Source organism: Humulus lupulus, chromosome 3 (genome assembly GCF_963169125.1).
Source record: "Humulus lupulus chromosome 3, drHumLupu1.1, whole genome shotgun sequence".
Taxonomy (NCBI): Eukaryota; Viridiplantae; Streptophyta; class Magnoliopsida; order Rosales; family Cannabaceae; genus Humulus; species Humulus lupulus.
Window position 1 is genome coordinate 282,841,354 of NC_084795.1, and position 23,048 is coordinate 282,864,401.

General features: G+C 33.0%; 1 protein-coding gene and 2 long non-coding RNA genes across 3 annotated transcripts; all 3 read left to right on the forward strand.

The window, feature by feature from the left end:
* The first annotated feature begins 4,460 nt into the window (after positions 1–4,460).
* Positions 4,461–5,491, forward strand: LOC133821710 (uncharacterized). Its single transcript, XM_062253863.1, has 4 exons — positions 4,461–4,670; positions 4,730–4,822; positions 4,905–5,009; positions 5,088–5,491. The coding sequence occupies exons 1-4, from the start codon at positions 4,500–4,502 to the stop codon at positions 5,427–5,429; spliced, it is 711 nt and encodes a 236-aa protein (XP_062109847.1). The 5' UTR covers positions 4,461–4,499; the 3' UTR covers positions 5,430–5,491.
* A 2,844-nt stretch (positions 5,492–8,335) lies between these two features.
* LOC133821711 (uncharacterized) lies at positions 8,336–8,789 on the forward strand. The gene is made up of 2 exons (XR_009887749.1): positions 8,336–8,458; positions 8,553–8,789. It is a non-coding gene; the product is annotated as an uncharacterized LOC133821711 (long non-coding RNA).
* Positions 8,790–14,882: 6,093 nt separating this feature from the next.
* On the forward strand, positions 14,883–16,045 carry LOC133821713 (uncharacterized). The gene is made up of 3 exons (XR_009887750.1): positions 14,883–15,168; positions 15,673–15,820; positions 15,926–16,045. It is a non-coding gene; the product is annotated as an uncharacterized LOC133821713 (long non-coding RNA).
* The last annotated feature ends 7,003 nt before the right edge of the window (positions 16,046–23,048 follow it).

Sequence of the window (23,048 nt, forward strand, 5' to 3'; positions counted from 1 at the left end):
ATTATTACTCATGGATGGTTACCATAAATCACTAAATAAGTTTTTGATGATGAATGATTATAATGATGATGAAATAAATATATAAAATCAATAATTTCGAATGTTTTAGATTAATAAGGCAATAAACATTAATTGTAAAGATAATGGTCACATTAATTATTCTCATTAATTCCAAAATGATTTTTTTCTCGTGAAATGGATTAAAGGAATGAATCAAGAATGAAGAAGGAATGGAGAATGAATATTAAATAAGATTTTTTTATTATTTAATTAATAAATATGTGACCGTCATCGGGGTAAGCCTTTTAAAAATTTGAAAAAATTAATATTTATTTTTAGAAATATTAATTAACAATTATAAATATAGATCATTGATCTTAATCCAATAATTAATATTAAAGTAATCATCTATATATATGGGTAGTAACTGTTAAAAATGCCTCATATATATATATAATAATTAATTTTACTATAAGGATATATAAATATATATAAGTGCAATGATGATATTAGAGCAAATGACTACCTCGATCACTTGCGTCGCAATAGAACAATACAAATTATTTTGTATTTTCATCATATCATTATTAAATCAAGCATCCCGACCAATTAAGTTGACTTACATACCTTAAGGCCTTAATTAATTTGTAATTAATTAAATTCCAATCAGCATACGTTGATTCCTTCTCTAATTATAGTGTAGTTTATTATTAATAAGAAAACGAAATGCTTGAACTGGTCAATCGAGCAAAAAGCTACTAAAACTTGAACTTTTCAAACAATTATAGAAAATAATAAAAACATACAAAATAGTCTACACTGAAAATATAACTTAGTTAAAGAATTATATATGTCAATAATCAATGGGTAACGTAATTTTCTTTTTTAAATTAAAAATAAGGAAAAAGCTGGTTATTAGACAGTCACTACAATACCGAGTACAAGTTCTCGGTATAGATCTTTTAGACACCCGCCTCCTTTACGCGGTTTTTTTCATTTTAGTTTGTGTACCGAGTACCTTATACCGAGAACATATTCTCGGTATAGGGTCTTTACCGATGTCTTTACCGAGAACGTGTACTAGGTATAGATAATTTAGACTCCCGCCTTTTTTACGCGGTTATTTCATTTTAGTTTGTGTACCGAGGACCCTATACCGAGAACATGTTCTCGGTATAGGGTCTTTATAATCTTCATCTTCCCCAAACAGAGAGCTCATTCTCTCTGAAACGAAAAATTCTGAAAACCGTTTTCTCCGCCCCCCATTTCTATTTTCCTGGATTTCGACCCCCACAAACTTTGGTTTTTGTCAAAGTTTACCTTCCAAAGACGATTTAAGTGGATATAAGGTCTATTGAGGTAGTTATTTACAAATATTTCAGTTTTTTTTTTGTATAAATTTATAAAAAAAAATTCAGTTTTGGGTTTTTATAATGAGATTTTTGTGGTATTATTTTCAGGTTTTGCATTGTATACCAGCGGTTTTAGAGGTATTTCACATTTTCTTTGTAATTTTTTGGTTTTATTTATATTTTTTGCATAAATATATTTAGGGTTTTATTTATAATTTGTTTAATATTGTTAATATATTGTTATTTGTTATATTATATATATAATTTCTGATTATGTAATTAAAATAGGTAAAAATAATAATTTGTGATGAAAATTAGTTAAAAATTTAGTGATATCCAATTTAGAGGAAATAATATATTGTGTAGTATTTTAGTAAAATACATATATAGTTTTAAGATTTAGTTAGTTTAATCATATGATAAATAATTAATTTATTAGTATGAAAATTTATTAATTTAATAATTTATTTTTTAGGTATATAATTTGACTTTTAGTTATAAATATATGTTTATATGAAAATTTAATATTTGATTGTTTGTTTTTTAGATTGGGTTAAATAATTTTAGTTTTAGATTATTAGATTTGGTTAATAAATTTTGATTATTAGAGTGAGTTTTGTTTATTTAATTTGAATTTTGTTGTTGTTGTTAATTTTTTTATTCTTAGTGTTGATGAATATTGATGCTTTGTTTTTGTTGTTAATTTTTAGTAGAATTATGATATTTTAAATAGAAAATTGAATAATTAATAAAATTTAGAGTAATAATTATAAATTATATAGTCATTTACAATGTATTTGTATTGCTTTGTGTATGTTCTGCGACTGGATATTTTTTTATGTGTTATTTGCAGGTTTTTAAATTTTGGGATATATGAAAATACAGCCGTTATGCTGCCCAATTTTTTTTAGAATTAAAAATACTCAATAAAATTTATAATTTAAGAAATAGTGAATTGATAAGTTGTATAATATATTTTTAATCATGATTAAATCAAATTAACAATAACATTATGCAACCAATTTTAATAAAAATAAACATTAATCCTGAAATTTTATTTAAATAAGTAATAAATCTTAAAGTAATTCTAACGATTTATTCATTTTATATATATATATTTATGAAATTGTATAATGATATTTTGTAATTTTTGTTTGAAGGTTGGGTATTCGGTTTTTGTTTGACTAAAGAGATTGCTAGCAAGATATTGAAGGTATTGGTAAGTTTTTTTTAATTTTTCTGTATTTTTTTAATTTTTTTTCAATTTTTGAATAATTTATGTTTTTTTATATAAATAATATAATATTAATTTTAATAAAAATATGAAATTATTATATTAGATAGAATGTATTTATTTTTAGGTTTTCAAAATAAGTATTAGTAAAAATGATATTAGGAATTGGAAAATTGTTATATGATTAATTAGTATTTTTTTTTAAATAAATTCTATGTTGTTTTGGTGAATTTTATGTGTATTAAACATATTAGTAAACATATTTAATATTTTTTTAGAATTGTAAAATTTAGAGATATTGTGAATATTAGTAGAAGTACTCAATAAAATTTCTAATTTAATAAATAGTGAATTGATAAGTAAAATAATATATTTTAAAATTAAGATTTAAAAAAATTAACATTAACATTATGCAACTAAATTTTAATAAAAATAAACATTAATTAAATAATTTAAGTAATAATTAAATCCTAAAGTAAATAAATAAATTTTAAACAAATCTTAGAAATTTTGTTTAAATTAATCAAACTATTCAATAAAGCATAAGTAAAATATGTAATTTAATAAATACTAAATTAATATGTAAAAAAATAATATGTGTTAGTTCTGATTAAATAAAATTAACAAATATATTATTAGAAAACCATTATTAAAATTAAAATTAAAATTAAAAAAATTAAATTTAATATTTGTTAGTTTTAATCATTATTAAAATTAAAATTAAAAAAATATGTTTTTAATAATATTTGTTAGTTGTTTTTAATTTTTCTGTATTTTTTTTTCAATTTTTGAATAATTTATTTTTTTTATATAAATAATATATTTTAAAATTAAGATTAAAAAAAATTAACATTAACATTATGCAACTAAATTTTAATAAAAATAAAAATTAATCCTAAAGTAGTTAAATAAATTTTAAACAAATTTTAGAAATTTTGTTTAAATTAATCAAACTATTCAATAAAGCATAAGTAAAATATGTAATTTAATAAATACTAAATTAATATGTAAAAAAAAAATATGTGTTAGTTCTGATTAAATAAAATTAACAAATATATTATTAGAAAACCATTATTAAAATTAAAATTAAAATTAAAAAAATTAAATTTAATATTTGTTAGTTTTAATCATTATTAAAATTAAAATTAAAAAAATATGTTTTTAATAATATTTGTTAGTTGTTTTTAATTTTTCTGTATTTTTTTTCAATTTTTGAATAATTTATTTTTTTTTATATAAATAATATATTTTAAAATTAAGATTAAAAAAAATTAACATTAACATTAGGCAACTAAATTTTAATAAAAATAAAAATTAATCCTAAAGTAGTTAAATAAATTTTAAACAAATTTTAGAAATTTTGTTTAAATTAATCAAACTATTCAATAAAGCATAAGTAAAATATGGTGGAGGATGCGATCCTCCACGTGGACCGTCAGATATCCCAGCTGATTGTGAACGAGGTAATACTTTACACATTGATATACTCCTTAAAATTTAACAATTAATCCATATTAATTTTAAAATATTGAATTTGCATACAATAACGCCTCCAAGTAAACGTGGACGCCATAAAGGATTGAACACGCGGGAAAAGAGGGAACAGTTGGGGCGTCCTCTCCCTCTCGAGTGGGATGTGCGGGGGAGAACATATAAAGAGATCGGAGAGTACAGCTCAAATTTCTCAAGAGAGCTCGGATTACTTGTTCGACAGTACACAGATCCGGACTGTCCTCAATGGTCAAAAGTACCAAATGCCTCGAAAGAAAGAATACTTGCACATTTGGAAGTAAGTAGTTTATGTATTTTTATGTTAATTCTCATTTTATGTTATATATGATATTTACTAATAAATGTTTGTAAATTAGGATGATTTGTTTGATATTGGGCGTGCTAGATATGGAGAAGGGCATATGCCTGGGATCTTGAGAGGCATTAATACTTCGTGTGCTAAAAAGTATTCTGACTGGAAGTACGATATTAAAGAGCATTTAACGATTAATGGGCCACAAAATCGTTATGGTGGTTGCACGGATACGCAGTGGCAAAAAGCAATTGATTTTTTCCGACGCCCAGAAATTACGGTATTAATTTCTTGCTAAACTTAACTATCTTAATTAAATATACCGATAACTTTTTGCAGAAACGTTCTGTGGTCAACAAGGAAAATAGAAGGAAACTGAAAGAGCTTAGCTATGGAGGTTCTCAGTCAATCCCAGCCTTACGCTATAAAAAGGTTAATTAATTAATTATTTTTTAGTTTATTTTTCTTATTTACGTTTAATTATTAATTTTATAAAAATATATGTACGTGACAGCGCAATTTAGAGACTGGGCAACTTGAGTCCATCCCGGATAGCTGGATGGATACTCACCATAAATCAGGCACAGGGTGGGTGACAGAGACAGCCAAAAATACTTGGGTACGTTAAGTTTTTTTAAACATTTTTCAAATTTTTAATTGTTTCAAAATTTTAATTACATTATACATTGTATCACAGGAGGAATTGCGTGCATACCGCGACACACAGCAGACACAGGCAACTGATACTGAGAGTTCCACACCAGTTTCGAGTGCGCCTGAAGATGAAGACATATCTTTGGTACAAAATGTCTTCGGAAAACGACGGGGCCACCAGAAAGGATATGGACGTATCCTTAACATAAGGGACCGAACTCCATTTGATTTTCGTCCTTCACAAACTAGAGATGAAGAGTTGTCTGAGATGAGAGAGCGTCTTCGACAGTTAGAGGAGCATGTCCGGACTCATTGTATCACCCCGGGATCTCAATCTGCCCCACCACCACCCGATGATCCCGATGTTGGAGCACCGACTCAGTAGGACTTATGTATGAATTTTATTACAATTGACTATTACATTATCATGTTTAAGACAAGTCTTTATTTTGATTCAGCGAATATACTCTTATGTTTTTATTTATATCTTTAATATAAGTGTTTTAATTTTATTCTATTTTTTTATATTTAATTCAAAATAAATAAATAAGGGAATAACAAATATAAAAAAAAAATTGGGGACAAGTCTATACCGAGGACATTGTCCTCGGTATATACCACCAAGATGTCGGTATATACCAGTACGATGACAAATTGGGGTTTGTTGTACCGAGGACATTTGTCACTTTCTACCGAGGACATTATCCTCGGTAAACCTTATACCGACAACATTTTTAATGTCGTCGGTATAAGTTTTGTTTTACCGACGCGGCTGTACCGAGGACTTTATACCGACGACATTGTCTCGGTAGAGGCTATACCGAGGACATTTGGGCTTATACCGAGGACATTTGTTCTCGGTATAGGCCCTGTTTTTTGTAGTGAGTGTGAATATACCTTCAATTAACGTAATCTTAGTCAACAAATGCATTCATATTAAGCTTCATGAGTAATTTCTTTGACTTCTAATGCTGTACAATTAAGAGTGTCATATATAAATATATAGGACAATTCTTCTATAGGGCTTCATTAGTGGTTTTTGACCCGTGAACAGTTTTCGGCGCGAATTTTTTTATGATTGTGTATATTATAGTTATTTAGAGCATCCTGCAAATTTTCAGAAAATTCTGAATAGTTTACAGTACCGAAAACTAGGTTCAAACATATTGCTTTCGACGCACATAAAAAAAATTCATCACGCGTGCAACACATGTTTGAACCAAGTTTTCAGTACTGTAAACTATTCGGAATTTTCTGAAAATCACGCCGATGCTCTAAATAGCTACAATATACACAGTCATAAAAAAAATCGCGCAAAAAAATGTTCAAAGGTCGATAACACTTAGACCTCCACCGGTAAAGCTTAAAGTGAAGCCCTTATAGGAGAATTCCAATATAAATATAATCTATTAATCTCTATTGTTCCAATACTGGATAATGAACATGAGGTTGTTTAGTTTAGGTTTAAGTTTCTTCTGCATTATTGTTCTTCTCTTCTACCATGCCTCCTTTGGTGCTGCTCATCAAGTTCATTCGTACCAAAGGTTAGACTCGTCATTTCACATTAATGCATGACAATAATCAATAATAAATCGAACAAGAAGAATTTAATACATGCCCTTCATTTATGAGTTAGTATAAATAGAAATACATCAAATAATATAGAAGTATCAAGTCATATCCCAATTATGTTGGCACTTCGGGTGTTCGCGGTGTGGTTTTTTACCTTTTATTATTGTGTTGCACTGTATATGCGGTTTGAGCAATTTTTTAAATCACAACCCGCACCACGTAGACTTTGACCACATAAATGGTACCGCAAAAATGTGATGTAATGTGGGTGCTTTATACCTATCGATAAATAATTTAACAATTAATCATTATAATTAATAAAGATTTATAATAAAGCTCATAACTAAAGAGTATTTATAACAAAACAATAAATATACAACAAGTTAATAAACTTTTAGTAAAATAATAAAAATATAACAAACTAATAACAAAGAAAAAATATGATATAAAAGTAAAGATTTTAATAAAAGAAAAATATATATCTTTAGGTTGAAGTAAAATATATATATCACTACAAGAAAATTGATTTTTAGGAACGACATTATTGGGGGAGACTCAAAATCGCTGCTAATAATCCTGATATTAGCGGCGACACCATATTTTCGCCGCTAATATTATCTTGCTTAATTTTTTTAAATAAGGACAATTATTATTGGCGACTTTTGTAATGAATCCTAGATCTTTTCTAGTAGCTATATGACCCTCACAAATACACCAACAACTATCCAGGTCCAACTCGCCACCGACTATTCTATCATTTAATTACCTAGATCTACACAAATATACTATAAGAAATGAGACTCTACGCCCAGTAAGTAAAATGCATACAAACAATCATACAATCATATATAACATAAACAATTCATAACATAGGTCATAATTATAATGGCTAATAACAAATCAAGAAGATAGAGTGCTTATAAAAAAAGATGATGACATTCAAGCCCCAGACATTACTTATCACTTAGGTCCATCATACAATTCTGGCGTTTGAGCCACCGGACATCATTTAGGTCCCTCATCACTTAAGTCCAATCACACTTATCTTCTTGTATACGTGAAACATTTGGATCATAACATTTACTTAAAATCATATTCTACGTCTATCTAATTTTCCTTACGATATAACACTTAGATCGATGCATTCAAACCTATCATTTTAAACCACATAAAACTTATTTAGATATTCCTTATTCTCAAACACATAATTAGAAACCAACAAATGGAGTTACAGGTTCCAAATTTAGATTAAAACCAAGTTCATCAATTGCTCTCAATTTAATTAGAAATTGACATTGTACGTGGTTGCTACTCCGCATACGTAACTTGAACCAGTCAATAAATGTACGTAACAACGACTAATAAAACTTGAAGTTTTCAACAGCAATAAAAAAAATTACGAAAACAAAAAATAGTCTACAATGATATATAATTAAATAATTATATGTATGTCCTATTTTGTCAAGTCAATCAATGGAAAATGTAGTTTTATTTTAAATAATAATAATAATAAATAACCAAAGAAAATGAGAGGAAATAGCTGGTTTGGTTATGTGTCACCTTCCATATGCATTGTACATAGTGCACTACTATTCATGACTTTTCTGTTTAAAATCTTCATCCAACTCCTAATACAATAAACCAGTCATATATATATACACATATATATATATATATTGCCTAGCTATTAATTTGTTAATAAGGCATATATATATATATATAATAAGAGATGATGAGGGTGTTTAGTTTGGGTTTGCGCTTGTTCTGCAATATTATTGTTCTACTCATCGTCTTCCACCATCCCTCGTTTGGAGCTGCTCGTCAATACCATTCATTCCAAAGGTCAGACTCGTAATTTCAAATAACTAATAATGATCAATTAGGCTTTGTTTGTTGAATAATTAATACTAATAATCCAATAATTATATGCATGCAGGGATGACTTGGGTACTTGTCTCCAGGCCAGCAGTGGCCGTAAAGACTGTACGCCACCACCGTCCACTGCTACACCCATTCCCCCTAAAGGTCCAAATCCATAAAATCATGTATGTGTGTAAAATTTGAATTAAGACTAGTATAGTCATTATATTCAACCATGATAAAATAATTATATTGCTTCTTAATTTTGATCAAGGACAAAGGTACGTGTTGAGTACTACTGTTTGATTACTTATTTTTATGTTTTTTTAAAAAAAAATAAAATAAAATAAAATCTTTTACTATTGCAAGCATCGTAAAACCATCTTTCTCCTTGTAAAGAAAAATAAAAAGTTGGGAATCTCATCAATGACGATGAAAACAAAGATTTATATGTCACCAATAATAATTAATGTATATGATTAAAAAAAGATGTAAATTGTAGATCATATATTGAGTGATTCTGTATTCTTGATCACCCTCCTACAAGAAACAGACTTTTCTCAGCATGTTTTTGCGTTGAAAAAAGTAACCGAAATGCATCGGGAAAGCTCAAACCCATTTCCCGGCATGCACGTTTTTGCATCGGCAAAGAGCATTAGATAAAGTTTGCCACCATTGAATCTTTTCTCAGCAAAAAATGACACGCTCCGCCAAAACATATAATCACCTACGAGTTAAAGCAACAGAGAAAATAAATATTGTCGGCAAAAAAATGCACATACGATGTTATGGAAAAATATTTTCATAACGCATTTTTGCATTGAGAAAAGTTTTTGCGTTGGGAAAATCAAGACTTTTTCTAACGTTTTTTTTTGTGCCGGTAAAAATCTTACTTTTTCCCGTGAAAAATGCATCAGAAAAAGTGTATCAATATGCCATTAATAGGTAACGCTTTTTTGGTGGCTTTCCCTTTAAGTCTTTATTGCTTTTTCCAACAAAAAGAATTGATTATAGGCCCTTCATTTATGAGTTAGTATAAATAGAAATACATCATATACAGAAGTACCAAGGCATATCCCAATTATGTTGGCACCCTAATAAAGGCCTAACACGAGCTAAACACACCTTTGAAAAAAAGAAAAAATCTCCATTGAAAAAAATCTTAGTGGGAAAGATAGTATATTACAAATTCAACATTATTTAAATCAAAATTCTCCAAGTAGTGTTGTCTCTTACCTAAGACAGACTAGTGTTAGGTCCCGACCAGTGACCCTTGACCAGTGGGCGCGCATCCTACGCACGGACTCGTACGGACGAATGGGCTGAGTAAAGTCACTGTAATGCCCCGGATTCCCTAATGTGGTTTAACGGCTGGATTTGTAGGCCGGGAGGGCCATAATTGTTTAATTTTGTCATTTAACGTGTTTATGCACGTTTATGAGAATTATGTTATCATATAATGTTAATTGTATGCATGTCGATGATATATGTGAGACCACATTATGATGTGGGTTTGTTCGAGCTGTTCGACTTGAGACGATCGTAGTTATTGATTAGCGGTTTAGTCACAACAGGTTTAAGTGTCGGGACTTGGTTTGAGTCTCGGGGTGATTTTGATGGTTAGAGCGTTACCGGGAGATAAAGGGGTAACGAGATGTGAAGTATTGGTGTTTGAGATTATTGAGAATAACGGGAATTGGAGAGCGTTAATTATGATTAACGAGTTAGGAGGAAAGTACCAAAAAGAGAGTTCTCCCGTACCTTCTTTTTCTCTCTGTTCTTTGTGGTTTTTGAGCCAACTTTGAGGATTCTAGCTTGGGAAGCAAGCCTTGGGAGTTTGGGAGTGTGTTCCACTATTGAAGAGCTTCGTAAGCCAAGCTTTGGGTAAGTTTCTAACCATAGTTTCTCTGGTTTGCTCTGTTTTAGTTTTGTTTTGCAGCTGAAATGTTTAGGGTGAATTCATGGGTTTTGTTGGGAGTTTTGGCTAGGGTTCCCATGCTTGTGATGTTTGGGATGTGTTGGGATGGTTTTTGGGTTCATTTGGCATCAAGAATAGGCTTTGGAAGCTTGGGAATCGAGTTAGAATCGAAGGAGATGAAGAAGGTCGGTCCAGGGAAGTTTTGGGCTGGAGGTAGCGCTACAGCGCCCACCATAGGGCGCTATAGCGCTCCTCAGTAGGGTTTCTGGCACTTGGGCGGTTCTGTGTTTAGCGCTGTAGCGCTAGGGGTTGAGCGCTGTAGCGCTACCCTGTTCCTTCCAAACCCCGTTTTGAGTGTTTTTAAGGGTTTTTGACTTGGGGTTTCAATCCTTAAGGCCCGGGATCGATTCTACTCACCGTGTGGGCATGTTTCGAGGTCCCGAGGATGGTGCTTAGGTTAAGACCCTACTATTGTGGATTCTCATTAATGGAGGTTATAATTGGTTGTGATTAGGTAACCGCTAAGGAACTAAAAGACCGATCATTCTCAGGGGTCGTCTTTATCATACTTCTTGCTCGAACTTGAGGTAAGAAAACAGTGTATGGACACAGTTGCACCCTGTACAGGTATATGACATGCATGGTTTGATATTGAGGCATGTTGTTTGTTATATGTGAACGTGGATTGCATATCAAATGCTAATGATTGCTAATCACCTGTTTAAGACACCGACTAGTTAGGGACCGACTCTAAAGTCGATGATCACGCATTGAGTGGCTCTATGGCATTAATGCGAGACCGACCTAAGGTCGAAGAAACTTACAAGCGCTTGCCTGGTCTACGACCAGATGACTATAGCCAAGGTATATGACCCTGGTGACCGTTTGTCACGTGGCTAAGGGACGTTGTCCATAGTTTCGACTCTAGAGTCGTGAGGAAGGTTATGTTGGTGACCAATCACCATGCACCTGTCCTGAACAAACTTATGAATGAAACACTTATCGATTAAGCCCTGGTGACCCTATCGTCACATGGCTAGAGGGAGCGATGCTCATTACTGTGACTTTTGGCTATTGTCACCTATTTGTTGGACTGATAGTCCTGGATGATTATTATGATCGTTGTTGATATTATACCGTATCTTATTGTGTTTTCTTGCTGGGCCTTGGCTCATGGGTGCTACGTGATGCAGGTAAAGGAAAGGAAAAGCTTGGCTAGCCTTGAGTGGAGAGCTTGGGCGATGTGATGTACATACAGGGCCGCTTGACCGCCACGGTCGAGGAGTTCTCAGAGGGACTAGGGGTTTACCCTATTTTTGCCGCTTAGGCCGGCGGAGTTTGTAAATTTGAAACTGTAGCGACTCTTTTGTAATACGAACTACTTGTAAACATTTTAAAAGGCTCATGAGCAGTTTATTTACTTAATGAAATGTACCCTTTCCTTTTACTGGTTTTCCACCTTAACCTGATAATAACACTTAGATCACGTTTTTAGCCAAAGGACTCGGGTAGCGAGTCAAATTTCCGGTTCACCGTTCTCCGTAACTGTTCTGGGGTAGCCAGGGCGTTACAGTCACGACCAGTGACGTAGCCCATGAAGGGTCCATGGGGCTTGGGCGGTTTGGGGATTACTTAGCATGGATGTACTCCTCCTTCTTAAGTAACTTAGCATAGTGGGTTTACTCCCTAAATGGGCCGGCCATTTAGTTTATGGGCTTGTCCATATGCTTTATGTAGATATTTTAAGGGAAATGGATGGTGGGGAGCTTGCCACTTGTCGGCCTAGGGTGTTCTCTAGTTTCCTATATAAAGGGCAAGACCCTCACTTGTTTAGGGGCTGCCATTACATTTCTCTATACTTGTACACCATATTTTTATCAATACAAAGCACGGATTCTTTGTACCTTGTTGCTTTGTTCCTTTCATTAAGTTGCTTACACTCTTTCGGAGTGGTTGTCCATACCCACTCTTTTAGGCTGACTTTGCCGACGGACTGGTGAAGTGCCGCACTCCCTAACCTCGGTGGGTTCGGAGCGTGTCACTAGGCTAGGCTCATGCTGAGGGTTCTAAAAATTGCAAGACCCCAATCATGTTATAATCCAAATTACCAATCATTTTATTAATAATATTACAATTAAAAAAAAAATAAGCCTCGGTCAAGAAGCTAAGTATTTGACACTAGTATTAGTTAACCAATAAAGGAACATTACGTACTTTCGACATTGAGGTGTCCAAGCATCTTACAATTTTAAGTGATTGCGATAGCTTCCCTTCAAACATTATACTTAAATCGATAAGCTTCAGTTGGTTTCATTCTATAAATTTGGGAATGTTGCCATAATTAAAAAGAGTTGGTATTGATACTCAATACACACAATGACTTGCCAAACCTACCAAAACAATGAAGTTTACCAACCAGCATATTATAGGACAAGTCAAGCCTGATAAGTGAATTAAATTTGCAAGTTGTAGGTGAAAGTTCCTCTTTTAGTTATCATGTTGTGTTTTTTGTCAACATTATTATACTAAATATGAATATACGATACGATTAAATAATGTGACACATAAAATATGAACATGAACACAATGTGTTTATAAACTGATAATTTGTGACACTGCATATTTAACACACTACTACAAAACTAGGCTTTCCCGACACCCAACCACGACAGTTAACTCTGTTGACTGCCGCAATTGTTTAGCGGGACTCTATGTCGATACTTAAAAACTGTAGGCATAGAGACCAACACCGACAGCTAATAACTGTCACCGTTGCTTTTGACTGTCGTTATTGACCCCAACGTCGACAGTTAATTCGAGACTAATACCAACAGTTAAAATGTGTCGTTATTGACTCCAACGCCGACAGTTAATTCGAGACCAAAGCCGACAGTTAAAATGTGTCGCTATTGACCCCAATGCCGACAGTTAATAAAAGTTCAATGCCAACAGTTATAAAATATTGCCAAAATTCAAATAAAAAATCTAAAATTATAATTAATGAAGAGTATAATTTTAAAAATAAATTAAATTATGTAAACATATATATTTATAAAAATGATGTATTTATTAAAAAATTTTAAAATTAGATTTTTTTTGTTTCTAAATATCTTATATTATTAATTTTTATATTTATAATAATTTTTATATCAAAATTTAAATTTATTATTCTTGAACATATTTATAAAATTAACTATATTATTCTTTAACATATATATAAAATTTGTATTAGTTAAAAAAGAATTTTTTTATTATTTGGAAAAATATTGTAAAAATTAATACTAAATTATGAATATTTAAAAAAAATATTTTAGACACGCCATCTTGTTTCGCGCGAAACCAAAGGGCCTGTTTGGCATTGTTTTCTGTTTTTTGTTTTCAAAATTTTGTTCTCAGAAATGATAACAGAAAACTATTTTTGTAGTTTTCAAAAAATAAGAGGTGTTTGGTTAATGTTTTCTAAAAATAATTTTTTAGTTTTATTTTTTTTTAAATCTTAAATAAAAAAATTAACAAATATATTTACAAAGAGAAAAATATTTTAAAAGTTTGTAATAAATAATGAGATAAAATAATTTGAAAGAAAAAATGATGAAAAATAAGAAGTAAAGTTATGAAAAAAATTTTGAGAACAACAGAAAACAACTTTTTGTTGTTCTCAAAATTTTCTGTTTTTTGTAACTTTGTTTTTAAAAATTGTTTTCTGAAAACAATGCCAAACACCCCCACTTGTTTTCAGAAAACAGTTTTTAGCTTTTAAAAACAAAAAACAGTTTTTTAATTAAGGTGCCAAACACCCCCTTAATTTCCCTCTCTATCTTCTTCTTATTCTTCCTCTCTGTCTCACACAGAAACCACTCTCTCTCTCCCTTCACTTTCAGACCCATACTCGGAAACCCCCAAACCCCAAACACAGAAACCCCAATGGTGGGAGAGACCCATACTTGGAAACCCCCAAACCCCAAACGCAGAAACCCCACCGGAGAGACCCAAACCCAAACCTCAGTTATATAAGGAGTTGTTCTCTCTCCCTACACCTCTCCTCTCCTCTGCAATCCAACTCAAACCAAGCGAACTAGATGCGAACCATGAGCTGATCTCCTAAAGCCGAGCCGAGCCCAGTAGGGGAGAGCATATATAGTAACCATACAAATGTAAACCATTTTCATCATCGCCTTTTCATTTTCTCTACATTTCTGCGAACCATTCTGCTCTCTATTCCCTCTCTGAGTTTTTGGTAACCTTCTCAACCTCTTCTATTTTTCATTTCCTCATATGATCTACTCACAACCATGTATTTTGTTTATTTTGTTAATTATTGTTTTTTTAATAATTTCTCTTCTACCATTTCTTTAGTTTTTGAATGTATTTTTCAATCTGTTTATAGTGTACCTAAATCTGATGTATCTATATTTATATAATTATATGTGTGTGTATTTATATAAATAATTATATATTTACATGTATCGTTGATGTGTAGAACAATGGCCGTGAAAAGAAAACGGATATCACTAGCTCGTGAACTCTGTACTTGATTGAGCCTGATGTTCAAGATGGTCCTTGGTTCGATTTAGATTGCTGCTCATGTCGGTGGAAAGAGAACGATAACAGTTATTGTCACATAGAACTGGATGCCAAGTTGAAGATCCGACTGCGCAATGCCGAAACTGGATGCCAAGCTATAGTTCCATTCATGGAATTCTTCCTGCCAGTATTCCTTAAATTGTTCCCTAACATGTTACCATCAACCTTCAAGGACAAGATTAAAGAGCTGGTAAACATTCTAAACAACAACTATTAGAACACACACCCCCTTGTTATATCTAGAATTTGGTGATTTCACTAAAACAATAATCAAGATTTTGTTTTGCATAGACTATTTCCTAAGTTGTTGTTTCCAATAAAATCTTATCAGTGGATTGGTCTTCAGTGTTTGCTGCTGTTCAGTTTGTTTTTAGGCTTCAATTTATAATCAAATTTGTTATACATTTTTAACTAATGCAAAATGGGATAGCTTTACTTTAAACTAATACCAGTACCTCTCTATATAAGTGGTTTTAGCTTATGGTCCATGAAACATTTTGACAATCATAACTTACGATAAATGTATATTTTAAATGTTTTTTTATGCTGGTTTCAAATCATCAATCAACATTACTGTAAGCATGAACCAAAGTTTAATTTTAACATCATTGCGTCCCTTTGAAATATCCGTTTTGTTTTCCAAGTTCCATTTGTCTAGGAATGTGATAATACATTTTTTAAATTTACACTGTAGGAGGAATTGAAAAGAAAGCTAAATGCCAGAATAGAATATGCAAAATTTCTTCAAGACACGGTAAAAGAAATGGCAAAGGAAATCAAAAACCTCACGAAGTGGAGAAATTAAGCAGACAGCAGAAGATCTTGATGAATTTATGAACAAGGTAGGATTTAACTCTTAATCTTTCTTCTCCATTCCATAAGAAAAGAAAGCTTTTATGATTTATGTTTTACCATTCTGCATTTGGCTGTGTTCTGCCATTCTACAGGTTAGAACAGGCGAGCGTGTTGCTAATAACGAGATTTTAGGCTTTGCCAAGCTATTCAGTGATGAACTTACGTTAGACAACATTAGCAGGTTGAATTTTTTTATGAGCATAAGTTATTTGGGAAGTTGTTTGCTCTTTTACAGGTGAATATTATCCTTGTCTGTGTGATGTTATGGTGATTTGATAATTTACATTTCAGGTTGTTTTATACATGCCACGTTTAGTAAATATGTGCAAATATATGGGTATTAGCCCCTTTGGAACAGATGCATATTTGCGTTATATGCTTCGAAAAAGACTATAGTTGTAATGCCCCAAATTTTCCTAATAAGGTTTAGAACCTTGATTAAGAGGCCGGGAGGGCCATAATTATTTTATTATAGTATTTAATAATCATATGCATGTTTATTTGAATTATATTATTATATAATGGTAAATGCATGCATATGAGAGTATTTATAGTTATGAGGGCATTTTGGTAATTTGGCCTGTTGAGGGCATACTTGTAAATTTGGTGCATATTGTAATTTGTGAATGAGATTTTATTATTATGGAGATATATTCGAGCTATTCGGCATGAGACGATCCTAGATTATGAATTAGCGGTTTTGTCATAACGGGGTCAATTTTGGGGTAATAGAAATGTTTATTTGGTGATAAATTGGGAATATTTGAGATCAGGATGGAATTCTGAAAGTTTTGACTATAATGTCCCCAGGGGTGTTTTCGGGACCTCGAGCCTTAGGTTTTATTTAAGGTTACTTAAGCTTGAAGTAGCTTGTCAGATAAGAACATACGTTAGAAAATCTCTCTCTTCCTTCCCAATAGCTTATTTTACCATTCGAAGCCTTTTTGAAGGAATCTCGAGTTTTAGGAGTCAGAATCAAGCGAGGGTCGAGGCATAGCGATCCTAGGAAAGATTAGAAGCTTCTTAACCGAAGGATTTAATGGAAAACAACCCAATCAAAGGTAATCTAAGTTTGAAGTTTTTAGTTTCTAAAGTTTTAAGCTTAGAATTGGACTTTGTTAATTGTTGAGTTTTTGGTCGGTTTGAGCCTTGGGTTTTGAGGGTTTTGGAGTATTGGGAAGCTTGGGAACTTTGTTTTGATGATTTGGGTATGTTTTTTGAAGATTTGGAATGTTTAAAACGCGTTTGGGAATGGCCCAGGGTTGGGGGCCGCGGCCCTAGTTCGATGAAGCAGGTGTCAGGGAATTGGCCTTGCTGGGCGCCGCGGCCCTTGCCTCAGAGAACCCTGGGGGCCGCGGCCCAAGGTGCTAGGGCCGCAGCCCTTGCCCTGTTTTCACTCCGTTTGCTCGTTTTGACCCCAGGAACTTAGCTATGGGCTTTGGGAGTGTCCCTACTACTTGGATTAGTTTGGATTGGTCTCTTGGAGGCTAGATATTGGTGTGGAAGCCTTTGATTATCATGTTATTGATGGTGTTCCATATTTGGTTATGATTAGGTGACCGCTAAGGGCTTAAAGGTTGATCGTTCTCAAGGGTCGTTCTTTTAATCATTCTAGCTCGAATCTGAGGTAAGAAAATTGCACCCTGTGTATATGTGACATGCATGGCTATTATTGGTGCATGTTGGATTATTGAATATAATGCATGTGATGCATGAGAAATATGTGATTAGAACATGCTTTGAGTACTGAGTATAATATTGTTCAGAGCTTGAGCCTCTGGGTTTGTGTATGATCCTAATTGTATAACACTTGTTAAGTAAGCATGATGAATACCTTGTTTATAGATATTGAACATGTGATATATGTTTGGTGGCATGGCTTACCTGTTTATGGCACTGACTAGTCAGGGACCGACCCTAAGGTCGATGATCATGCATTGAATGGCTCTATGGCATTAATGTTGGACCGACTCTAAAGTCGAAGAATTTATAAGCGCTTGCCTGGTCCAAGACCAGATGTTTATAGCCAGGCACATGGCCCCTGTGACTGTTTGTCACATGGCTAGGGGACGCTGTCCATAGTTACGACTCTAGAGTCGGGAGATTAGATATAATCGATGAGCATGCGTTGAATGGCTCTATGGCATTAACGCCAGACCGACCTATGTTCGATGAACCTATAAGCGCTTGACTAGTCTTTGACTAGCTATTCAGAGCCAGGGCTTATGGCCCGGTGATGGTATGTCACATGGCTATGGAACGATGTTCCATAGTTACGACTCTAGGGTCGGGAGGAAGGTTATGTTAGTGACCAATCACCACGCACCTATCCTGCTAAAGCTAGTGAGATGCTCACTTATTCATTAAGCCTGGTGATCCTATCATCACATGGCTAGAGGGTGCTGTCCCCAGGTTATGACTCTATGGTCATGAGAAAAGTTATGTTGGTGACCAATCACCATGCACTATCCTGGTCGAACTTATGAAAGGATAACCTATTAGTTAAGTCTTGGTGACCCTATCGTCACATGGCTAGAGGGTGTTGTCCCCACACTTGTGACTCTTATGTTAGTCACCTATTTGTTGAACTGTTGGTCCTGAATAATCAATACAATTACTGTTGATATTATATCATGTCATATTGTGTTTTCTTGCTGGGCTTCGGCTCACGGGTGCTATGTGGTGCAGGTAAAGGCAAGAAGTAGCTGGACCATTCTTGAGTTGGAGAGCTTAGGTGATGATGTGTACATGTGCAGCTGCTCGACCACCACTGCCGAGGTTTAAAGTGGAACTAGGGTTAAACCCTGTTTTGCCGCTTAGAACGGCCTGTTGTAAATATTTTTCTGAAATAGACTCTGAAACTATATTTTTGGGATCCCAATATATATACTAAACGTTCTAGAGAAACGTTACATCTTAACCAAAAATTTTAATCCCTAAACTGCTAATCATACTTAGTTCACAATTTTGGCCAAATGACTCGATTAGCGAGTTTAGCACTGTTTACAAGGCACACTGTAACTGTCCCTGGAGTTGGGGCGTTACAATAATTTTTTCATTATCCGTTCATAGTTATATTTTTGGTTCAGATGATGAGTTTTTTAAATTGACAATATTGCTTGGCATTTCTGTAATGTATATATTCATCATAATTTGACAAGATCAAGGAGGATGATAAGATGATTCAAGCTAAGGGAGTGGAGTCCCTTTTAGAAAAAGAGCTTATTTCAGCTTGTCGAGAACGAGGCATACTTGGAACACGTTCAGTAGAGAAAATGCGAGAAGAGGTTTGAGCTTAATCTAGACTTCTTTAGTTTGTTCATTGACTGAAGAAAGACTGAAACATGTCTATTAAATTTATCACTTATGGTTCATGAATACCAGTTTGTGGAGGTCTTCTTCGAGCTCAAGGTCAATATCTAGGAGAGATGAGATTTAGTTTCTCTTGCAAGGTTTGCAAAATGATTACGTACTTTAAGATTTTTATTAGAACGTTGTATTAGAATAAATGGGGAACACACATCACTCCAACGATACAATGGCCAGACAAGTCTTTTACATTAGGTCTTGCACAAGCTTTGGCTTGGTAGAGATCTGGTCTCATGGTGAGGCCTACAATTCAAGTCAGGTTAGTTTCTTCTTTATTATACTTATTTTGAGATTTGAAAAATGTAGATTATGAAAATAATCATGGATGGGCTCCAAGTTAAAGCTACTTCTTAAACTCTTTGATAGTACACAAATTGTGGCTTGGGCTAGGTTCTGATGCAGAATGGGTTTTATTTTGAGATGTTACGTGTCAGATTTAGATAGTTGATTTCCTATCTTGTGATTTTCTTGCTCCTTAACATAAAACAAATCTTACCATAGTATCAGAACTTGACTCTTTTGCCCTTATGTCATATGCTACCCTACTAAGTCTTGCCTGTATGGGAGCTCAGCTAAATGGTCCCTATGTCAATACCGTATGATTACAACTAGGCCTGCCATATGGTATTGTGTTAGAAAACCAACATGAGAATTGGGCCTACCTTATGATATGGTGCTAGAAAACCAACATGACAAGTAACCATCGTATTGGTCTAGCTGGGTGATTTGGTATTTTTTTCTTCAGAACAGAAGCTGGTTTTTTAACTGTTTGAACTATGATGTACAATTGCTAACATTATGTAGTATTACGTCCTCATAAACAGTCACTTGAGTAGTTGGTGTGAAGCTTCATTTATTTGGTTTTACTATGGTAGTCAGCAGTGTGTTTTCTATTAAGCTCTAGGCTAGTTAAGTCTAGATAATAATTAAAAAAATAGACATTTTTTCCCTATTAAGTATTCTTTTACCCAGTTTATTGCTTTCAACCTGAATGTTGTTTTTTTCATGGAATTTTAACCATTTTGAATAGTATTTAGTCTATCGAAATTCATGTTCCTATGGTAATTTCATAAAATAAGTCATGGTTTGGGGTTGTATGTACTTTGCCAAGGACCATAAAAGTTTTCTCAAAAATTAGGAAGTCATCTTTTTGTTTTTTTTAGCATTTTTTCCTTTTTAGATTCTGTTACTATTTACTCATCCAATTTTATTACACTTGGTGTTTATATTTTTCCGGTTCTATGATTTGTAACAATCAGTTTATGTCCAACATTGGGGGGGAAGCAATCCTGGAGTGAGGGCAGAACACACACACACATATATATATATATATTGAGCATTTTGGAAGCAATACATGACTTGGAGTAATAACATGATATGGAACATACATCTAACTTTTTTATTTTTTATAATGTTGATAATAATGTTTAGGTTAATATTTTGATTGGTCTTAAAGCATTGGATCGGTAGCTAATTGCAAAATGTATGTTGTATTTGATTTTTTTTTTTAATTTTCAATATTTTACAATTTTGAATGATAATTGTATTACTTTAGTGGAGTTTGAATATCTTAGATATTCATCCATAGTGAAGTAAGTTATGAGAATTTTGTGTGCTGTGGTGATAACGGAAGATTGAGAACTTGCATGTCTTAGTGAAGTAGGTTCAGAGAATTTTGTGTGCTTAGGATTTCGGAATGTAATAGAATGGAATCAAGTAGCTATAGGGAAATATGTTTGGGCTGTTGCAGCAAAACAGGATAACCTCAGGATTAAATGGGTTCATCATGTGTATTTGGGAGTAGCTGATTGGTGGAGTTATGAAGCTCCATCGTCAAGTAGCTGGTACTGGAAGCAAATAGTGGCTGTTAAAAACAGGATCAAACAGTGCTTAGATACTCAAATGTTCTCAATTGAGAATTATCAGATTAAGCAAGGCTATCAGATACTTTGTCCTGTGCTTGACTCAGTATATTGGCAATAGGTGGTATGGGAAAGACTTAGTACACCAAGACACAAATTTCTTTTTTAGTTAATTATGATGGGAAGGCTGCCAGTTCGAGAGAGACTAAGTCGATTTCAGATTTTTCAAGAAACAGATTGCGTGGTCTGTGGAGATGGTATGGAAACTATACAACATTTATATTTTGACTGTGTGTATAGTTGCAGGGTCTTACACGACTTAAAGACATGGCTACACTGGAATACTTCAGCTGCTTCGTTACAAAGTTTAATAAGTAATCTTAGACATAGCAAGCATAGTCGATTTAAAAACGGAGTTTTTACTACCACAGTTGTTGCTATGGTCTATCAGATATGGTCAAATAGAAATGAAACTTTGTGGCACTTCAGATGTAGACAAATAGATTCACTTGTACAGAATATAAAATCTGCGGTCAAATATAGAATTACATGGGTTTGGACTAGGCAATTAACACATAGTGAAAAGCAATGGTATGATCAATTGTGATGAGGTTTTAACTGTATAGATTTCTCAGGCCTATTGGTGCTGTATAGGTTGTAACAACAATTGGTGTTAATATTCTCTTTCTGATTTACCCAAAAAAAAAAGATTAACTCCTATAATTATATATAAAAATATTAGTGATAAAAGCAGGATCATCCATCATTATACATAGAGCAATAATATTCTTCACAGTTATGTAGTCACCAAAAAGTTAGATTTAATAAGTAATGAAACACTAAAATAATAATTAGCATCCATCATTTCTCATTCCTAACTTTTAGATAACCAATTTAGAGAAACAAACCATAAGGTTCCAAATCAAATACATATATAATGTTCAAAATATCGGACTATGACACTAAATAGAACTAGGCTAAACACATTGGCTCCATCGATAATTCACCTTCCACATTCGCATCACTGGGTTCCTGGTATGGAAGAGATATAGGGGGTGAGCTTATGAAGCCCACTAGGAAAGCAACTAATATCATAGGACCCAAAAAGTTTAATAAAACTCCTGCATGCATGGTTAGCTTTGGAAACAAAACATACATCATCGTGTATAAACCAAAATAGAGAGAAACCACACATAATCACAAGAGCATAGCTACACGTGCACATCACACCATCCACTAGATATCCATAGTTTTCGTTACCCACCATAGAAATACTGACATCCTAAACCGGGTAGTCAGATTTGATAACCACCACAAGGGGAAGGCTCAAAACACTTCCTGTATACAAATGTTAAGTCTTTACACCTACAGGTGAGTGGAAACCTGATCTACCAATGATGACGTAGAGGCTAGGTCATGAAACAACAACATGCACAAATTATGATCACTATGACTCTTATCAGAATAACCAAATGCAGGTAAACACGAAAAAACAGTAAGCATATTCCATTTTATATTTTAGAAAATTTGGCAACATAATGACTGCATTTGAATAAAACTCAAAAATCATAACCTACATAAATAAGTGAACAAAAATATATTTGGCACTTAGTGCCCTCAGAACAGATCAAAAACACATGCAGATTAAGTTTTCAATTTTTCAAATATTTTATAAATATAAAAATTGAAATACGTTTAGTGTTATTCAATACGAGTAAAATAAGTATAATAGTCAAATTGAGCCCCTATCTCCTTAGAATTGTCATCAATTCAAGTTCAAAGCAACTCTCCTAAGCTTAAAGATGATCCTAGAGTGATTTAGTCCAATTTTTATATCACGCATTTCCTACGTGCATCAAATGAGCAACTGATTATCATCATTGTATTCCTTATTCAAAATTATTTCCAACGAGATATAATATGACAATATTTAAAATTTCAAGTTCTGAAACTCACCCGAGCCGTGAATAGTGTCAGCAATGAG